Raw genomic sequence first — 15276 nt, forward strand, 5'->3', positions numbered from 1 at the left:
GGAAGGTGCTCACATGTATTTCAAACTCCCTGAAAAATATTATTAGTGGATCAGCAAATGTGACCAAGGGGAAGCACAGGTTAAAACAACAGCAAATAGGGACGTGGAAGAAATTTGGATTGCTTAGCATTTTAATGCAAACCTCTGGAATTTGCACTAACTGAATCAAAAAGCAAACAGCAGCTATCTTAGAAATTCACTGCCCTCCAAATTTTGAAATATACTTCTTTAATCAAAAATGTGTACAAAAGATTTATGTTAAGGGAAAGTGTGCACATACTGTGGAGGTGTGCATATACTATGGAGGAGGGGACCTGTTTTACAAATCTGTACCACTACCACCCAGGAAAGATGCTTAGGCCTTGCTCCCATCTGTTAATTATGATGATTTTACTACGTCAAAAATGTGGTACAATAAACAAAACAAAAGGAAGATCAAGCATTTTTCTAAGTCCTGTTAGAGAATGAACCTCTGCAGGAAAATCATCAATGTCAGCCCTAGTGGATAAACACTACATAGCATAAATTGGGTTTAATTTTAATTATAGGTTGAATCACAGTGTAAAAGCAACATTACAGAGTCAGACAAATGGTTCACCTAGTTCAATTTCCTGATGGTTGTTTACAGAGGAATTGTACAAATGTGCTAGATAACAATGAAACACTTGATTCCCTCTCTGGGCATAAATGTCACTATTAGCGTAAGGGGCCATTTTATATTCTTAAGTCCTCACCCACAGCATGTTTCTTTCAAATCATCAGAGCCGTACTATTTATTACTTGTCATAGAAGACTTTTAAACTGTTCATATTGTTTTTCATTTTGCATTTCCTCAAGTGATAGGATATTTCAAGGGCAGCTTTTTATAGAGCCAGTTCCCTTGTAAGGCAAAGACTCACACTGTTTTGTAGTATCTGTTTTTTACAAATATACATGTTGAGCAGAGGGGACCATACCAACAACCAGACAGACAGGGCTTGTCTTCAGAACTCAATCAGCTCCCCAAAGCAATAACAAACAATTTAAGGAATCACAAATCTCATGCTTGGAAGCTAGCCAAGAACAAAACCTAGAAACTTAAAATGCACAATTGTTTCCTTCAGCCCCTACCCAAGCAGAGATGGTATATCACAAATTCAAGCAGCTAGTCTCCACTAGTCATTAAAGGCCCTTAAGTATGTTCCATTGCCAAAATATGGCTTGAAGGGATGACATTTTCAACATACGAAAAGCATATTTTGCACAATATGTGCAAAACAGCTCTCTATCTGACAAGCAAAAACAGATGTTTTAAAGGAACACAAAGTGGGTATTTTAGAGGAACACAAAGTACTTATTTACTTTCAGCAGAAGGCTTTACAAAACTTTTGTAAAAACATTAGGAGTGGGCAATATGGAGATCAGGAGCTGCACAGAACTCCAAGCTGTCTTAAACTACTGGAAAAATAGGCCTTTTCAAAATTTGCTCCCATAGGGGCTTGTTTAGAACCAAACTAAAACTTGCTCTAAGGTTCTTATTTTGTATTGATACCTGGAGCCTTTTCCAGGATAAAAAAAATATGTGAATATTGCCGCTGGTTATATCCAATTTTTGTAGAGAGATTCTGGACAAGAAGAGTCTTGAAGAAAATGGATAAGTACACTCAGCTGGAACAGTTAAAGGTCTCTGGTGACGCAATTATTCATAATTTCAGCACAAACCATGCTCTCCAATTCTTAAATGAAAGGCAAACCAAAAATAGGATGCTTCATTAACTGGGATGGATGTGCAATAGTATTTGGACATCATGCAAATATAGTGTTGAGTGGGAAAAGAATGTTGTATACAGTAACAGTTCAACATTAGCACTACCAAGGTGCACTGATGTTTATTTCTCTTCTCTTCAGGGGTCAAGTGCAGGGAAATAACCTAAAACAAGCGTTGGGAACCTGTTGCCCTCCCTGTGTTGTGTCCAGGCTCCCATCAACTCCAGTCCGCAAGCCTGATGGGATTTAGAATACAACAATTTATGGATGGCTACATACTGTAAGCTTTGGAAGGTGGAGCCTGAAACAAAATGTTTCAGTGTGTACTCACTTCCTAATAGGATTCCTGTTGCAGCTGGACAGCCATGTTCTCTTCCATTCTAACCCCCCATTTTCTATTCCTCACCAGGGACCTGGGTGCAGGCAGGCTCAGGGTGCATGTGAAAATCGTTCCGCTTATCAATGCATGTGAGGGCAAAAGGGGTGTGTGAATCCACCCCCTCTCTCTCTCCTTCAGGTTTGACTGCCCCCAACCTGGCCAGAGGCCAGAGTTTCCCTACAGATCATTGCTCCTGTCAGCTCTCCCCACCCCCAGGCAGCAGCAGCAGGAGGAGGCAGTACTTGTCTTCAGTGCAGCCATCTTTGAAGTAATAGCAGCCACTGGCACATTCCCACCCTCCTACCCCCTCTCTCTGTATATGCCCTGTAATGATGAGGCAGCTTAACTACCTGCATTGCAGCATCAGCGTGAGAGGAGGAGGAAGAAGGAACTTAGGAGGTGCACTGGCAGGCACTGGCACTGCACCACCCTGGGCAACTTGCCCCGCTGAAGTGAAGGGGTGAAAGAACCGTGAAGGGAAGTGGGGGAAGGCGGGTTGCTCTTTGCCCCTAATGAGGATGGACAGACCAAAGTTCGACTGGGCTCTCTGGCACTGCTCGCAACACCTGGAAAAATCAAACCTTCCTCCTCCAACTAGCAGCGCCAGTGAGACATGCTTCTAGGACAGGAGCCCTATCTCACCTGACAGTTTGGTTGTTGACTTCCATGGCTTTGGAGGCACCAATACAGATCCTTGCAAAGGATACAAGGGAACCTGAGTATGCCTCTGTTCCTCACTACTAACACTCAACATTTAGTGGCTACTGAGTATTCTCGGTCCTCATTGAATTATTTCATTGGGAGGCGGGGGATGAGCCCTTAGATTTTATTTTTGAAAGATTTTCTTGTACTTCTGCAAAGGGCAAATCTCTCCTGTTCATCCCTCTTGTTTCTCAGTTGATCTAGTTTGACTCTGCCACTTGAGTTCACTATTAGCAGAGGGTTGCTTAGAGTATACTGAAAATGGAGCTCCCTCCTGTTGTCCAGCAGAAAGAAGCAAGTCACATGGTGTGTCAAATGGTGTGGAATTTTTAGCCAAACCATCATATCTTCGTGCTCTTCCTAGGCCCCATAAATTTGTGGTACCCGGAACGGAATGGTTGCTGTTTCTCATTTGTTGCTTCACACAAGTCAAGTTACTGGGTGCCTTAAGACAATTTGGATAATTTGTAGTTGCATTTCATCACAATTAGCTCAGAGCAGGGCGAGCACACACGTGATTAACTAAGAGTTAACGAAACATCGCAGCTGCTCACTAAAATGAGAGGGCTTTCCGCAGAAATACCATTAAAAGGTTGAGCGATTCTTTGTGAAGATAAAGCAGAATCAGACTCAATACAAGATGAATAAGAGAGCCAGTTCGCATCCCCTCCTTAATTGCTGAAGAAAGACTGCAGAAAACCACCACTGAATGTGAATTTACACTGAATACATTTTTAGTGAACACTATTTTAGAATACATTTTCCAAGATTAATATGCATATCTCTCTTTAAAAATGTGAATTTGGCACAGTATATTTGTTCAATTTAGGAAGCACTTCAAAATATACCATAGCATAAGTGTGTGTGCAGGCTGTACACACACACACACACACACACACACACACACACACACACTATTGCTGGTAAACTTTTAATTATACATTTATTTATTGTTCAACCAGTTGCAACTGAATGCTAGATAGCTATAGATAAAACCATAAAGCCAGACTCCATATAAAGGCCTCTTTTTTGGCTGCTGGTAAATAATATTCAAGGAATAGAGGCAGAAAGGTGGCTTTATGACCCATTTATCTCTACAAATCTAATGCCAGTTCAATATACAAGAGGTGCTGTTGCGCATAGCCTTTGAAAACTAATAGGGACCCAAGAGGTATCTGAAGAGACTAAAGGGGATGAAGTGGCAATTACTTCTTTTCCCCAGTCTTGCAGGTGCCCCATATGACCGGCAGAAATGCTAGCAATCCGAAATGCCACGCACACAGCATCAGCATACAGAGTGTAGAATCCAATACCCTTTACAGAAACCAGAGCATCCTAGCTTGTATTTAAAGCTTTCACATCTGCAAAAGGGTGCTCAGTATAAATATATAAGCAAGTTCTTCAGAAGGATCTGGAATTGAGGAACTATATCCCACAAAACTCCTTCTGTTTCTCTCATGGTTGTCAGTCATGTACTCCATTATCTGTACTCCATTACAGCCCATCACTTAGCTGTCTATTTCCCTTCTGACACCATTATACCTCTAATCCAAAATGTGAGGGGGGTGGGCAGTTCTTTTGCACTGCCAAAGGCTCTTAATGGTTCCCCATTGTCACTCAATGTCTCCACTGCACCAGAAGTGATTTCGTCATGCTGGCCGCATGACTTGGAAAGCTGCCTGTGGACAAACACTGGCTGCCTCACCTGAAGCGAGATGAGCGCTGCACCTCATAGTCGCCTTTGACTGGACTTAATCGTCCAGGGGTCCTTTACCTCTATCTTCAATGTCTCTGCACTTAGCTACCACAGCCAGGCTGATTTGCATAAGCTAACCCAAGCATTTGTTGTTGGCACAGTCATGCAGCTTTTATTTCCCCACTTCCTATCCCAGATATTAGCTAAATTCTAGCATTCATTCATTTATTGAGTTTGGAAGGGAGTAGCGTCTCCCCTCACGGTTCATAACATTACAAACAATGGTGAATACTCTAAGCTGGTGTGAAAAGGAGTGTTAGACAGCTACGCTAGAATGATTTCAAACCCAAGAGCAGTTCCCTGTATCTTTTTTTTGCAGCAAAGTATGGCACAAATGGCAGGCCTCTCTGCACCATACTGGTCTTAGATTTCTTTTCTTTTTAAATTTTCAACCTCTTTCAAATCTGTCTGTGACTGATGGTGGGGATGGTGAAGGGTATTCAAGCAGTGAAAGAGTTAAAAAAAACCCATAGTATTTGATTGGGTTTAATGATGAATGGTACAAGGAAGACTTGTTCAAAAACTGGCTTCCCAAAGTCAACACAGTTAAAACAGAATGCCACCCCTTTATCAGAAAGGTTAAGCTCTGATAAAAGTTTAAGATGCTAGACAGAGTAAGCAAGATACTCAAAACAATCATATTAGCCCATTAGATAGATGATAGAGATAGATATAGATAGATAGATAGATAGATAGATAGATAGATAGATAGATAGATAGATAGAAAGAATAAAATAGTGATAAGGAATATGGTCAAAAGCACAGAAATAGCTAAAGAGCCAAATCATGGTACACACTTCAGAGGAATGGGGGACATTCCCGGGGTTACTAGTCATTGACGTAGGATAAGGGAAAATCTTTCTGGTGTTCAAATATAGCAATCCTCTCCAGAGCATATACCAGACTTCATGCACAGAGCTTCCGCCAAAAAACACACCAACATCTGACAGCTACACAAGCCTACCACACCTGATAATTAGAAGCCAGCTCACAAACAGCATTTTTCAAAGACAAATCTGTGTGAAGGACAAACAACGAATCCACAAGGGAAAAAAGAGGTCCAAAATTCAAAGCCATTTTTGAATCTGATGTCAGAAATGACAATGGTTCTAAAAAGGCTACAGTGAGAACTGAAATATTTCTACCAGCTTGTATCTGTTTGCTTTCCCAACCATGACACACAACCCCTCCTTAAACATGACACTATTCAACCTCTTTTTATGACTGTGAAAGATCCCACAAATGGGATCTCATGTGGGCATTTATGTGTCAAAGCCCAAGTTCACATTGAAGATTCGATTCACAGCGCATAAACCCAGGGGTTTGGTCTCCTGAGCACCATGAAGTGTGTAATTGACATGGGAAGCCATGGGTGAACCCAGCCATTAATTCTCAAATTGGCTGGAGTGTCTTGACTCCCTGAATTTGTCCTGAATATTAATGGTTTCTTCTCAACCTTGCTGTTCTTAGATATTATTTCAGCAGTTTCTACTGACGTTTGTGAAACATGCTACACCCCTTTGCTGCTAGATGTGCCTTATGGCCAAGTAAGCATTTCAGAACATCTTTTCAATCACATACAATTATAATTACTTTCCCCTGAAAACCCAAGTGTGAGTTGGGTCCACTAATTAGCTTTTTATCTTGGTAGGAGTAAAATGTGAACCTTTCAAAGCCTGCCTAGAAATGCTACTAATTTTCATTGAAGGCTATCCCACTGGTGGGTTGCATGCTTCAAGCTGTACAGTGTTTTTGCTGTAGCCGAGGATGAGGTGAAGGGAGCAACGAGCCTCTGCTGTCTTTTGCAAACTCCTACAGGGACTGGCAGCAATTGCATTCCTCTGTCTTCATATTCACTTTCCCTCACACTAATTTCACACCTGGCTAGATACTGGAGGCTGGATGATATAATGCAGCTTCCTAAGGGATTGTGTCGTTTCTCAGATAATCATTTAAAAAAAAAAAAAAAGAGGGAGAGGGAAAGGTATCTCAACGGGAAAAGATGAAATCAAAAGCAGCACACCTGATACAGCAAGAAAGTCATCAATGCTTGTAATGTCATCCACAGCTTCAGTGAGCACATGTATGTGGTTCTCCCATGTGTTTTTATACATTTCCATGTTGTTTCTCACCACCTGGCTTTTGGGTTTGGCTGCAAGAGCTAAAGCAGCGTTGATAACCTACAGGAAAAGAAAATGCACACTTTTCTTTGTAAAATACCCTAAAATCAGGCAGAAAAGTATTTAACTACATTTCAGTTTTCCAAGCTCTACAACACAAAAGTCTCAGTTTTCACACCACATAGAAATATTGTGCATATGCTAACCTTCATGATGATTTTAAATTCTGTTACAGTGAGACAGGAAACAGCATCAGAGGGTCTCAAATGGAAGACTAGCAGATAGACACAAGCATCATATCCTTTGCACTCATCACCATGGTAGATGGTCAGAGGACAGAGATGCTTACTTGCTCATCTTCTGCAGTGCCACCATCATGCATGGCCAGAAAGGGGTGTTGCAGCTACTAGCTCAGCAGCAGTCAGGGGACAAAAGCGGCCCAAACCATTCTGCCTTCCCCTATGATAGCAGCTCAGCCTAAGAAACCTGTTGTTCATGCACAGATTAGGCTTTCAGGCTGCCCATCTGCTAACTTGCCCTTCTGCTTTCTGTCTCACCTTCAAATCTTCAAACTGACTGCAAGAAAACACTTGTGGTTTTTATTTGTATGTGCAAGAGTCAATTATTTAAATAATTTAAAGAAGATGAATAGTCTGTATGGTGTCAACGGAGCCTCTGAGCACCAGATACTTCCTGTAGAGCAGGCACAGATAATAATACTTACAAAATTTTAATTAGGTCAGGGTACCTGTAATGGCTATCTCTTAAAAAATAAATTAATACCTAATACTTTTAAGAGAAGTGATAAATAAAGACTGGAAGCATACTGGAAACCATCCTTGCTTTATAAGTCCAATTTTAAAGGGGTTGGGTTGGGTTAGGTACTGTATTTTCAGTTCATAAATCACATGACATAGACACATTACGGGCCAACATGAGGCATGACCTAAGCAAAGGATGGGAAGTTAAATGCAACAGCTAAATCAAACATGTAGCTTTGCATATATTTTTTGAAATTCTATATAGAATTGTTTTCTTGTTGAGTAAGGAAGCTCCTTGAATTTTCACTGTATTAAATTGCTTCCAGCTTTAAAATATACCAAGACATCAGTCCTCAAAACAAAGACATTTTCTTTTAGGGAATATCCATTATTCAGATACTTTTCAAGTTAACGGTTCATTAAAACACAGAAATCTAAATCAGTTTCAAAAAGCTATTAGGTTTGAAGGTAAATCTTGCGTTTCTAATAGAGGGTTTTTTTTCATACCAAAGCTGCCTTTGACAAACAGAACAAATAATAAAGAAAAATGGTCAAAAATTAAAAGCTACTAAACCATATTCTGCATTACACAGGCATTTATGATTTGCATTATTAAACAAATATATAACACAAAAAGAAATCTCATATGGCCCTGAATATATAAAAGGAGGTACTCCAAGTGTTGGGAAAGCCTGAGATTTGAAGGCAGCTAAAATACTTTTTGTCAAAAACCAAGTTGGTTTTAATTTTTTTTCTTCCTTTCTCTTTTGAAAAAAGAACACCTGAGTAAAATGTAAGTCATTATTCAAATGTTTCTTAGTAACGTGGAATATATGTATTATTTTAGTTCAAATTTTATTGTACAATTAAACGGAACTGCTAAATAGAACAATATTGCTACATCATTCTCTCACACCCAAATTCTATATTCCACCTTGCTATAGGTGGCCATTTCTTCTATCAGAGCAACCAGTTTAAATGTTTGTACACAGGAATGTTGGTACTACCCCAGATATGATAGGATGCCAACCTTCACAGTCTGCCAACGCTGAGCACAGTTTGTGAAACAACCTGGAAAGCTCCAGGTGATCAGAAAAACATGATGCCCCAGATATTATGGGCCTTCAGCTTCAGCACAAGTTGCCCCACTGTCACAGTGCTGCCTGATGTGTTTGCAATGCCAGTTAGAATCCTAAAATCATACAATTTCAGAGTTGGAAGGGACTCCAAGGGTCACGCTGAGGTCCAACGCCGAGGGCCTTCTGGCGGTTCCCTCATTACGAGAAGCAAAGCTACAGGGAACCAGGCAGAGGGCCTTCTCGGTAGTGGCACCCACCCTGTGGAACGCCCTTCCAGCAGATGTCAAAGCGATAAATAACTACCTGACATTCAGAAGACATCCTAAGGGAAGTTCAGGGAAGTTTTTAATCTGTGATATTTTAGTGTATTTCTGGTTTTTATGGAAGCCGCCCAGAGTGGGGGTACAAATAATAAATAATTATTATTATTATTATTATTATTATTATTATTATTATTATTATTTAGTCCAACCCGCTGCAATGCATACGTTTGTCCCAGCATATTCTTTCCAGGCAGGCCAGGTGCCCCTGGAACGTTCCTAAGACACAAAGGCAAGACCCCTCCAGTGTCTGACCCAAACAGGATTCAGGGGTATACAGCCCCAGCACAGAGAGAGGCATAAGTTGACCACATGACATAAAGGGATATGAATTGCCATGCTTTCCCCATTTCCTCTGTCTTACGTTGCCAGACAGTTTTGCATCTCAGCCTCATGGCAGGCAGTTTTGAGGCCAATGTAAAATCCAAACTCTACTTGGTTTGTGTCCTCTTTATACAGAGTCAATTCAATAACGAAAACAAAACTGATATTTTTGTTTAGCTTCCTAATTAAGGGCTAAATTGTGCTCATACACTGCAATCCTGCACCATGTAAATAAATGTTTTTTTTTTCATCTTAGTGTATAAATAATTCAAAGTTATATAAGCATTAACTAATAGAAAAGCATCCTTTGTTTTTACCAATTTAGCATTTCACTCTTTGAAATCTTTCTACTGTCATTGAAGCCCCTTAAACAAAACACTAGGGTGATATCTCTGAAGAGGTGACTTAAACTTCCAGTACAGTACAATGCACCAGTGCTGCTGAAAGCAATATAATATGGTTCTTTGCAGCAAAACATCAAACCAGAAGATTTAAGAGATTATTAGGAGGGCATCCTTACAGGGACACATACTTAGCTTATCCACCTGGTAGAAATTTGTCTTTGACATTCAACACACACTTTGAAAAATGCTTCATAGTAGGCATGGCAGGTACAGAAGAGCACTGCACGCTAATGCCAGCCTTAGCCACCATCTATCTCCCCCTTCAAATTCAATATGTCCCTGGGCCAACACACCTTTTTCATAATTAAAACAGGTACAGGCAACCTGTCTCTTTATCAAACCTAATGCAATCCATTTTCTTAGTTTTCATTAAAGTGGTTTCTCTGAAGATTAAAAACAAAAAACAAAGCAAACCCCTCAAACTGAGGGCTAAAATCCAAAGGGCGAGATGCAGAATACTTTTCTGCCACTCTTTGCTAGTGCAGGGCCTTGCACTGCATGAGAACCTGCTCCTGGGAGGACACTGAATACAGCAGTACATTGTTGTTGTTGTTTTTTAAAAAGAATAATTTAATGCATAATTATAATGTTAATTAAAATGCTCTTTTACCGGGTTTATGTTGCACATTTGTTTTTAGATAAATATGTTATTGTTTTCATGTTGTATTTTTGGACACCTCTTAGGAATTTTTTAATATTAAGGACAACTAAATTTCTGCCCCAGCGCAAGGGGATTTCCCCCTCTCTTCTCTCCCCATGTGTGCCCTGCACCATCCCCAAATCTGCTCGAAAGGGTTGGGGGAAAACCCAGAAACAATTTAGGGGAGTGTGGGGAGGAGAGGGGGAGAACGTTCTGTTGCACCAGGAGAAAACCTTGTAATGACAAAGCATTCACCTTAGCACTACATTGAATACAACCCAATGTGGTTCAGAAACACTCTTACTTATTTATTACATTCATATCCCACGTTTCCTCCGAGGAACCCAAGGTGGAGAACATGGCACTCCTTGTTTCCTTATTTATCTTCACAACAACCCTATGAGGTAAGTTACTCTGGGAGCTGGTGACCGGCCCCCAATCCTCCAGTGAGCTTCACGGCTGAATGGGAATGTGGATCCTGGTCTCACAGGTCAATGTCTTACCCTTTAACAATTACATCACTCTCGTTCTCCTTTAAACAAAATAAATAAATAAGGATATGAAGCTGGGGGTGAAACTTGTCATAACACTTTGTTTCCATGGAAGGAAATGCTTGCTGCTCACACTTGAGGAGGTAGGAATGGACTCTGGCCAAGAGAGGCAACTGATGCTATTCTATTTCTTTGTGCACTTTGGGTCAAATTACATCTGAAGTGTGTTTCAGTTTCTCAGCATTTATAACAACATAATATGAAATTGCCTCCAGTTACAATTTATATGAAGAGAAACATGCTGCTTGAGTTAGCCTGATCCTCCATTCCCTTTCCCCTTTCCTTTTTTATGAAGAAAACCTTCTGAGACTCCACATTTAAACTCTTCCCTGGTCTCCTTGCTGGCCCTAGTAGGACCAACTTGGCCAGTTAGCCCTGGTGATCATTTGATGTTTACTGACTGGGTTCCCCCCACCTCCCAATTTTTTTTTTGAATTTTTGAATTTTATTGACATTGATACTGCATTTATGTTGTATTTTATGCTGTTTTTAAGTCGCATTTTAATCAATGTTTTATATTTGCTGTTAGCCACCCTGAGCCCGGTTTTTAAACCGGGAAGGGTGGGGTATAAATAAAAATTTATTATTCTTATTATTATTGCTCAAAATGGCTGAATTATTTCTTACAACTATGGTTGCGCCAGGTAGCAAAGCAGAGTAGTCCTTTTAGGAACAATACTGCCCAGATACCTTTTCTGACACAGTTTTCTGTTCTATTTTTTAACAAATAACATAACATGACATTCCATTCCATTAGGTAAATGTGGAGGATGCATCAGATTTGGACCAGGCAGACTTAGGCTTAAATCCTTGTTCACTGATAAAGTTGTAAATTTTGTGTGTGTGTGTGTGTCCCCTGTTGCCCTCTAGATGTTACTTGGCCTCAACTCTCATCACTCCTGTCCATTGGCCATGTTGCATGTTGCTGACACGATATTGAGTTCAACAATATTTAGGGGAGTACAGGTTCCCCATCCCTACTTTAAATAATCACAGCATGAGCTCTCTTCTGCTTCTTTTGGTAAGAGAATTAAAAAGCAAATTTTTGTTCCCTATTTCCCCCCACCCAAGTCAAATTCAAATGGCATCTTCTTCCTCACTAGCAAAATCACTAGCTGCAACAACCAGATACCAGTTCTTACAAAGATAATAGAACTGTAGAGTTGGAAGGGACCCTGAGGATCATCCAGTCCAACCTCCTGCAATGCAAGAATATGCGGTTGTCCCATACGGGGATCACACCTGCAACCTTGACATTAACAGTACCATGCTTTAACCAGCTGAGCTATATGCCTTCATGCATTGCTTCACCCATCTATCAAGGCATGTCACTAGAACTGTTAGCCTCTCCCATCCTCACTCCTGTAAGGCTTCCAAGCCTTGAACAGTTGTATAGCACTAGTTTCTTTCCCCACTGGAGCATCTGCACGGTGGGATAAAATTTGTTTCAGCCTGTCCTGCAATCGTCACAAACAGAAGGCATCTGCCAGAAACTGGCTACTGGCCATAATGGCTGTGCTGCCTCCACTGTTGGAGGCAGTATGCCTCTGAATAACAGCTACTAGGCATGGGTTTCCCATAGGTATCTGGCTGGCCACTGTGAGAGCAAGATGCTAGGGCTAGATGGGCTACAAGGATACAAAGCTACTTAAGTCACAACCGGACAGAACCATTGGTGTAAACTGTGTTTAGCATTGCACTAGAGCAGGGATGAGGAATGTTTTCCCCTCCAAGTGCTGTTGAACACCAACTCCCAGCCAGAACAGCATATGGATGAGTAGTCTAGCAACAAGTGGAGGACCACAAGTTCCCCATCTCTGCACTAGAGTGACTTGCAAATGATAGATCATGGAGCAGCAGGGGGTTACCCATACTTTTAAGGAGACCACACTGATCCATACACTCTTGAGTGAGGGGCAACAGCACACAACAAGGTTGCTGTGAAATGATGAGTGGCTTTTGGAAGAGGTTTAGAGAGCTTGGGCTTTTTCATGGAAACGCTGGAATCCATATTCTAGAAATCTAGAAATTTGTTTGCAAATAAAGAAAGAGAGAGTGAGAGTGGGTGGAGGGAGTGGCAGAGGAACAAAAAATGCTATTTTCCCTGTAGCTTCAGGAGGAGATTTCAAAAACACTTGCATTCTTGATCCACTTAACTGGTTTTGAAATAACGGACTGTGAGGCTCTTGAGCCAACCTGTACACAAAACTCCTTATTTAAAAAAACATTTGGTATTTCCTTGGTGAACAATTTAGCAACCTACTTGCACATAAAGTGAAAGGACAGGCTACGGTAGCTTGCTAGTATATGTTATATAATTTGCCTAGAGCAATCTTGGTTCATCACATTCAATATCCCACTCGAGAGATACATATGCAATGAAGACAAAGGCACAACTGTTAGCCCAGGGGCTGACTAGGAGTTTGCAGGAGTTGCTTATGATGCTCTTGGAACCGGAATTCCACAGCTGTGACCCTGGAGTCAGGTTCAGTCCTGTATCGGCTGTTTCAGCCTAAAATACACCATGGGCGTTTGGCATATTAACTTGCATTTTGTTTCTACTTCTGCGTTACTGTGCAATCCTACACACGTTTACTAAAAAAAATGCATATCATTGTGTTCAGTGGGGTTAGCTCCCTAGCGTTCACAGAACTAAAGCCTTCATAATGCAGATCTTATTATTGCCTGGAACACCACCTTGTGCATCTCCTTCTTTGTATTGATATTCTGTAAACAATCCAATAACCTATTTCTTTTTAGTCAATAGACATCTCTCTTTTAACTATCAATCCTAGTATTGTCTCCTGGAATGATATGCCTCAAATGCATTTCCTAATACCACAATCCTATAACCCCTTACTGTAATCCTATAATCCCATTTAATTCAGTGGAATTTACTTCTGAGTAAACATATATCAATTGAGGCTGCACATCTCTTTCCTGTTTTGATTTTGCAATGTTACCCAGTTGCCCCTTCATATTGTGCAGAAGAAAATCGAGTATTTAATGATAAAGGTATGTGCAGTATTTAATGATAAAGGTATGTGCAAGGTATTCAAATGAACATTTTGCAACTTTTTATGGCATTCAAATAAAAGCAACACAACACAAACTGAACCTTTAGAATGCAGATCAGCAGCAGCCTGAGGACTCAATCTGGCATGGAAGTAATATTGATGAAATAAATTTGTCATTTGTGATGTGGCCATAGGGTTAGGATTGGTATAGGACCAAGGAAAGAAAACCCATTAGAGCCTAATTAGGCTGTTTTGGCAGATTTTGCAAATATTATTCCATATGTTCCATACAGATTAAATCACATCAACCTCCTGCCTCGAATTCAGCCTTGTTCTTGCAATAATTAGGCAAATTAGAATCTTCTTTCTGACACTGTGCCAGCTCCCACTGATCTGCTTTACTATCCTACACAATTTCCAGGGTGCCTGCATGCATGTGCTATTATATTAGGTCAAGATCATTCAGTGATGTAGCTCCAGGTATTCTGAGGAGGTCTGTGCCTGATTCCAATATGGTTGCCCATGCCTTTAATGCAGTTTTGATACCTATTGAGCTCGATCTAGCCAACAATCCAAGTTTATCTGGGGCAGAGGAAGAATATCACTAAACTAAGATTGTATAATCCACTGGTTCGTCCCCCCACAGTTGTGCCACAATGTCACTGCTTCCAAATCTGACAGCTTCCATCATGCCAAGCCCCAGATTAATTGACTGCCTTTTATGTGACCAAATATCTGGCTGGTCTATATCCTTGCAGCAGCCAGGGAAAACCAGCATAGTAAAGCTATTCTCATTGGCTACCTTCTATAACTTCAGGATAGTCCAAAACAAGGAGTAATTAGAGGTGAAATACACTGCCTATTGGCTAGAGCGTTGCACTAGGACCAGGGAGAATCCTCATTCAGTCATGAGGCTCAATGGGGAATGCTAGGCTTGTCTTTCAGCCTAACCTACCTTATATAATTATTGTGAAAACAATATGGTAGAAGGAACTACGGTATGTTAACCACCATGAACCCCTTTGAACAAGGGCAATATAAAACATAACCAATTACCAAATATTTACATTTTATTTAAAGTTGAACCTCTTTGTTTCACAATACCAGCTGATTAGGGTGTGTGTGTTTTTTGGTAACTCCCATAAGTATTAAACTTAATGATACTTGACCATTATTTGACAGTATTTGAGCAGTCAATTAACCAAATCCTTTTCTCCCTCCCTTTTTAAAAAATGAGTCACTTCTCAAGCCTACCTAGATTCCAACAAGAGAGTTCATTCACACACATATATGAAATTGGCTGAGGACAGGCTCTCAAAGTTTGCCACTCACACACAAAATTCAGGCCACAAATATGCATAGAAATTCTGAGAAACCACCCAACATTTCCCTTAAAAAGTCAGAAGTTTTTTGAAAGCATAATATGCAATGTTTGTTATGTGTTTTAGTTTGAATTTAATTATTATTGTTTTTCTTT

At 40.4% G+C, this 15276-nt stretch overlaps 1 protein-coding gene across 11 annotated transcripts in view; it reads right to left on the minus strand.

The window, feature by feature from the left end:
- CTNNA3 (catenin alpha 3) overlaps positions 1-15276 on the minus strand; it is a 566694-nt gene that overhangs the window by 169280 nt on the left and 382138 nt on the right. For 10 of the 11 annotated variants that reach the window (XR_014156848.1, XR_014156849.1, XM_081862982.1 and 7 more), the window contains one exon: positions 6607-6763. The exons of the other annotated variant lie outside the window; for it this stretch is intronic. Coding sequence is in view for 8 of the 10 variants with exons in the window: in XM_081862982.1 (XP_081719108.1) it covers positions 6607-6763 (157 nt within the window). In the remaining 2 variants the exon portion in view is untranslated. The remainder of the gene's footprint in view (positions 1-6606; positions 6764-15276) is intronic. 11 annotated transcript variants of the gene reach the window in all.

Source organism: Podarcis erhardii, assembly GCF_964252035.2.
Source record: "Podarcis erhardii genome assembly, chromosome: 5".
Classification (NCBI taxonomy): domain Eukaryota; kingdom Metazoa; phylum Chordata; class Lepidosauria; order Squamata; family Lacertidae; genus Podarcis; species Podarcis erhardii.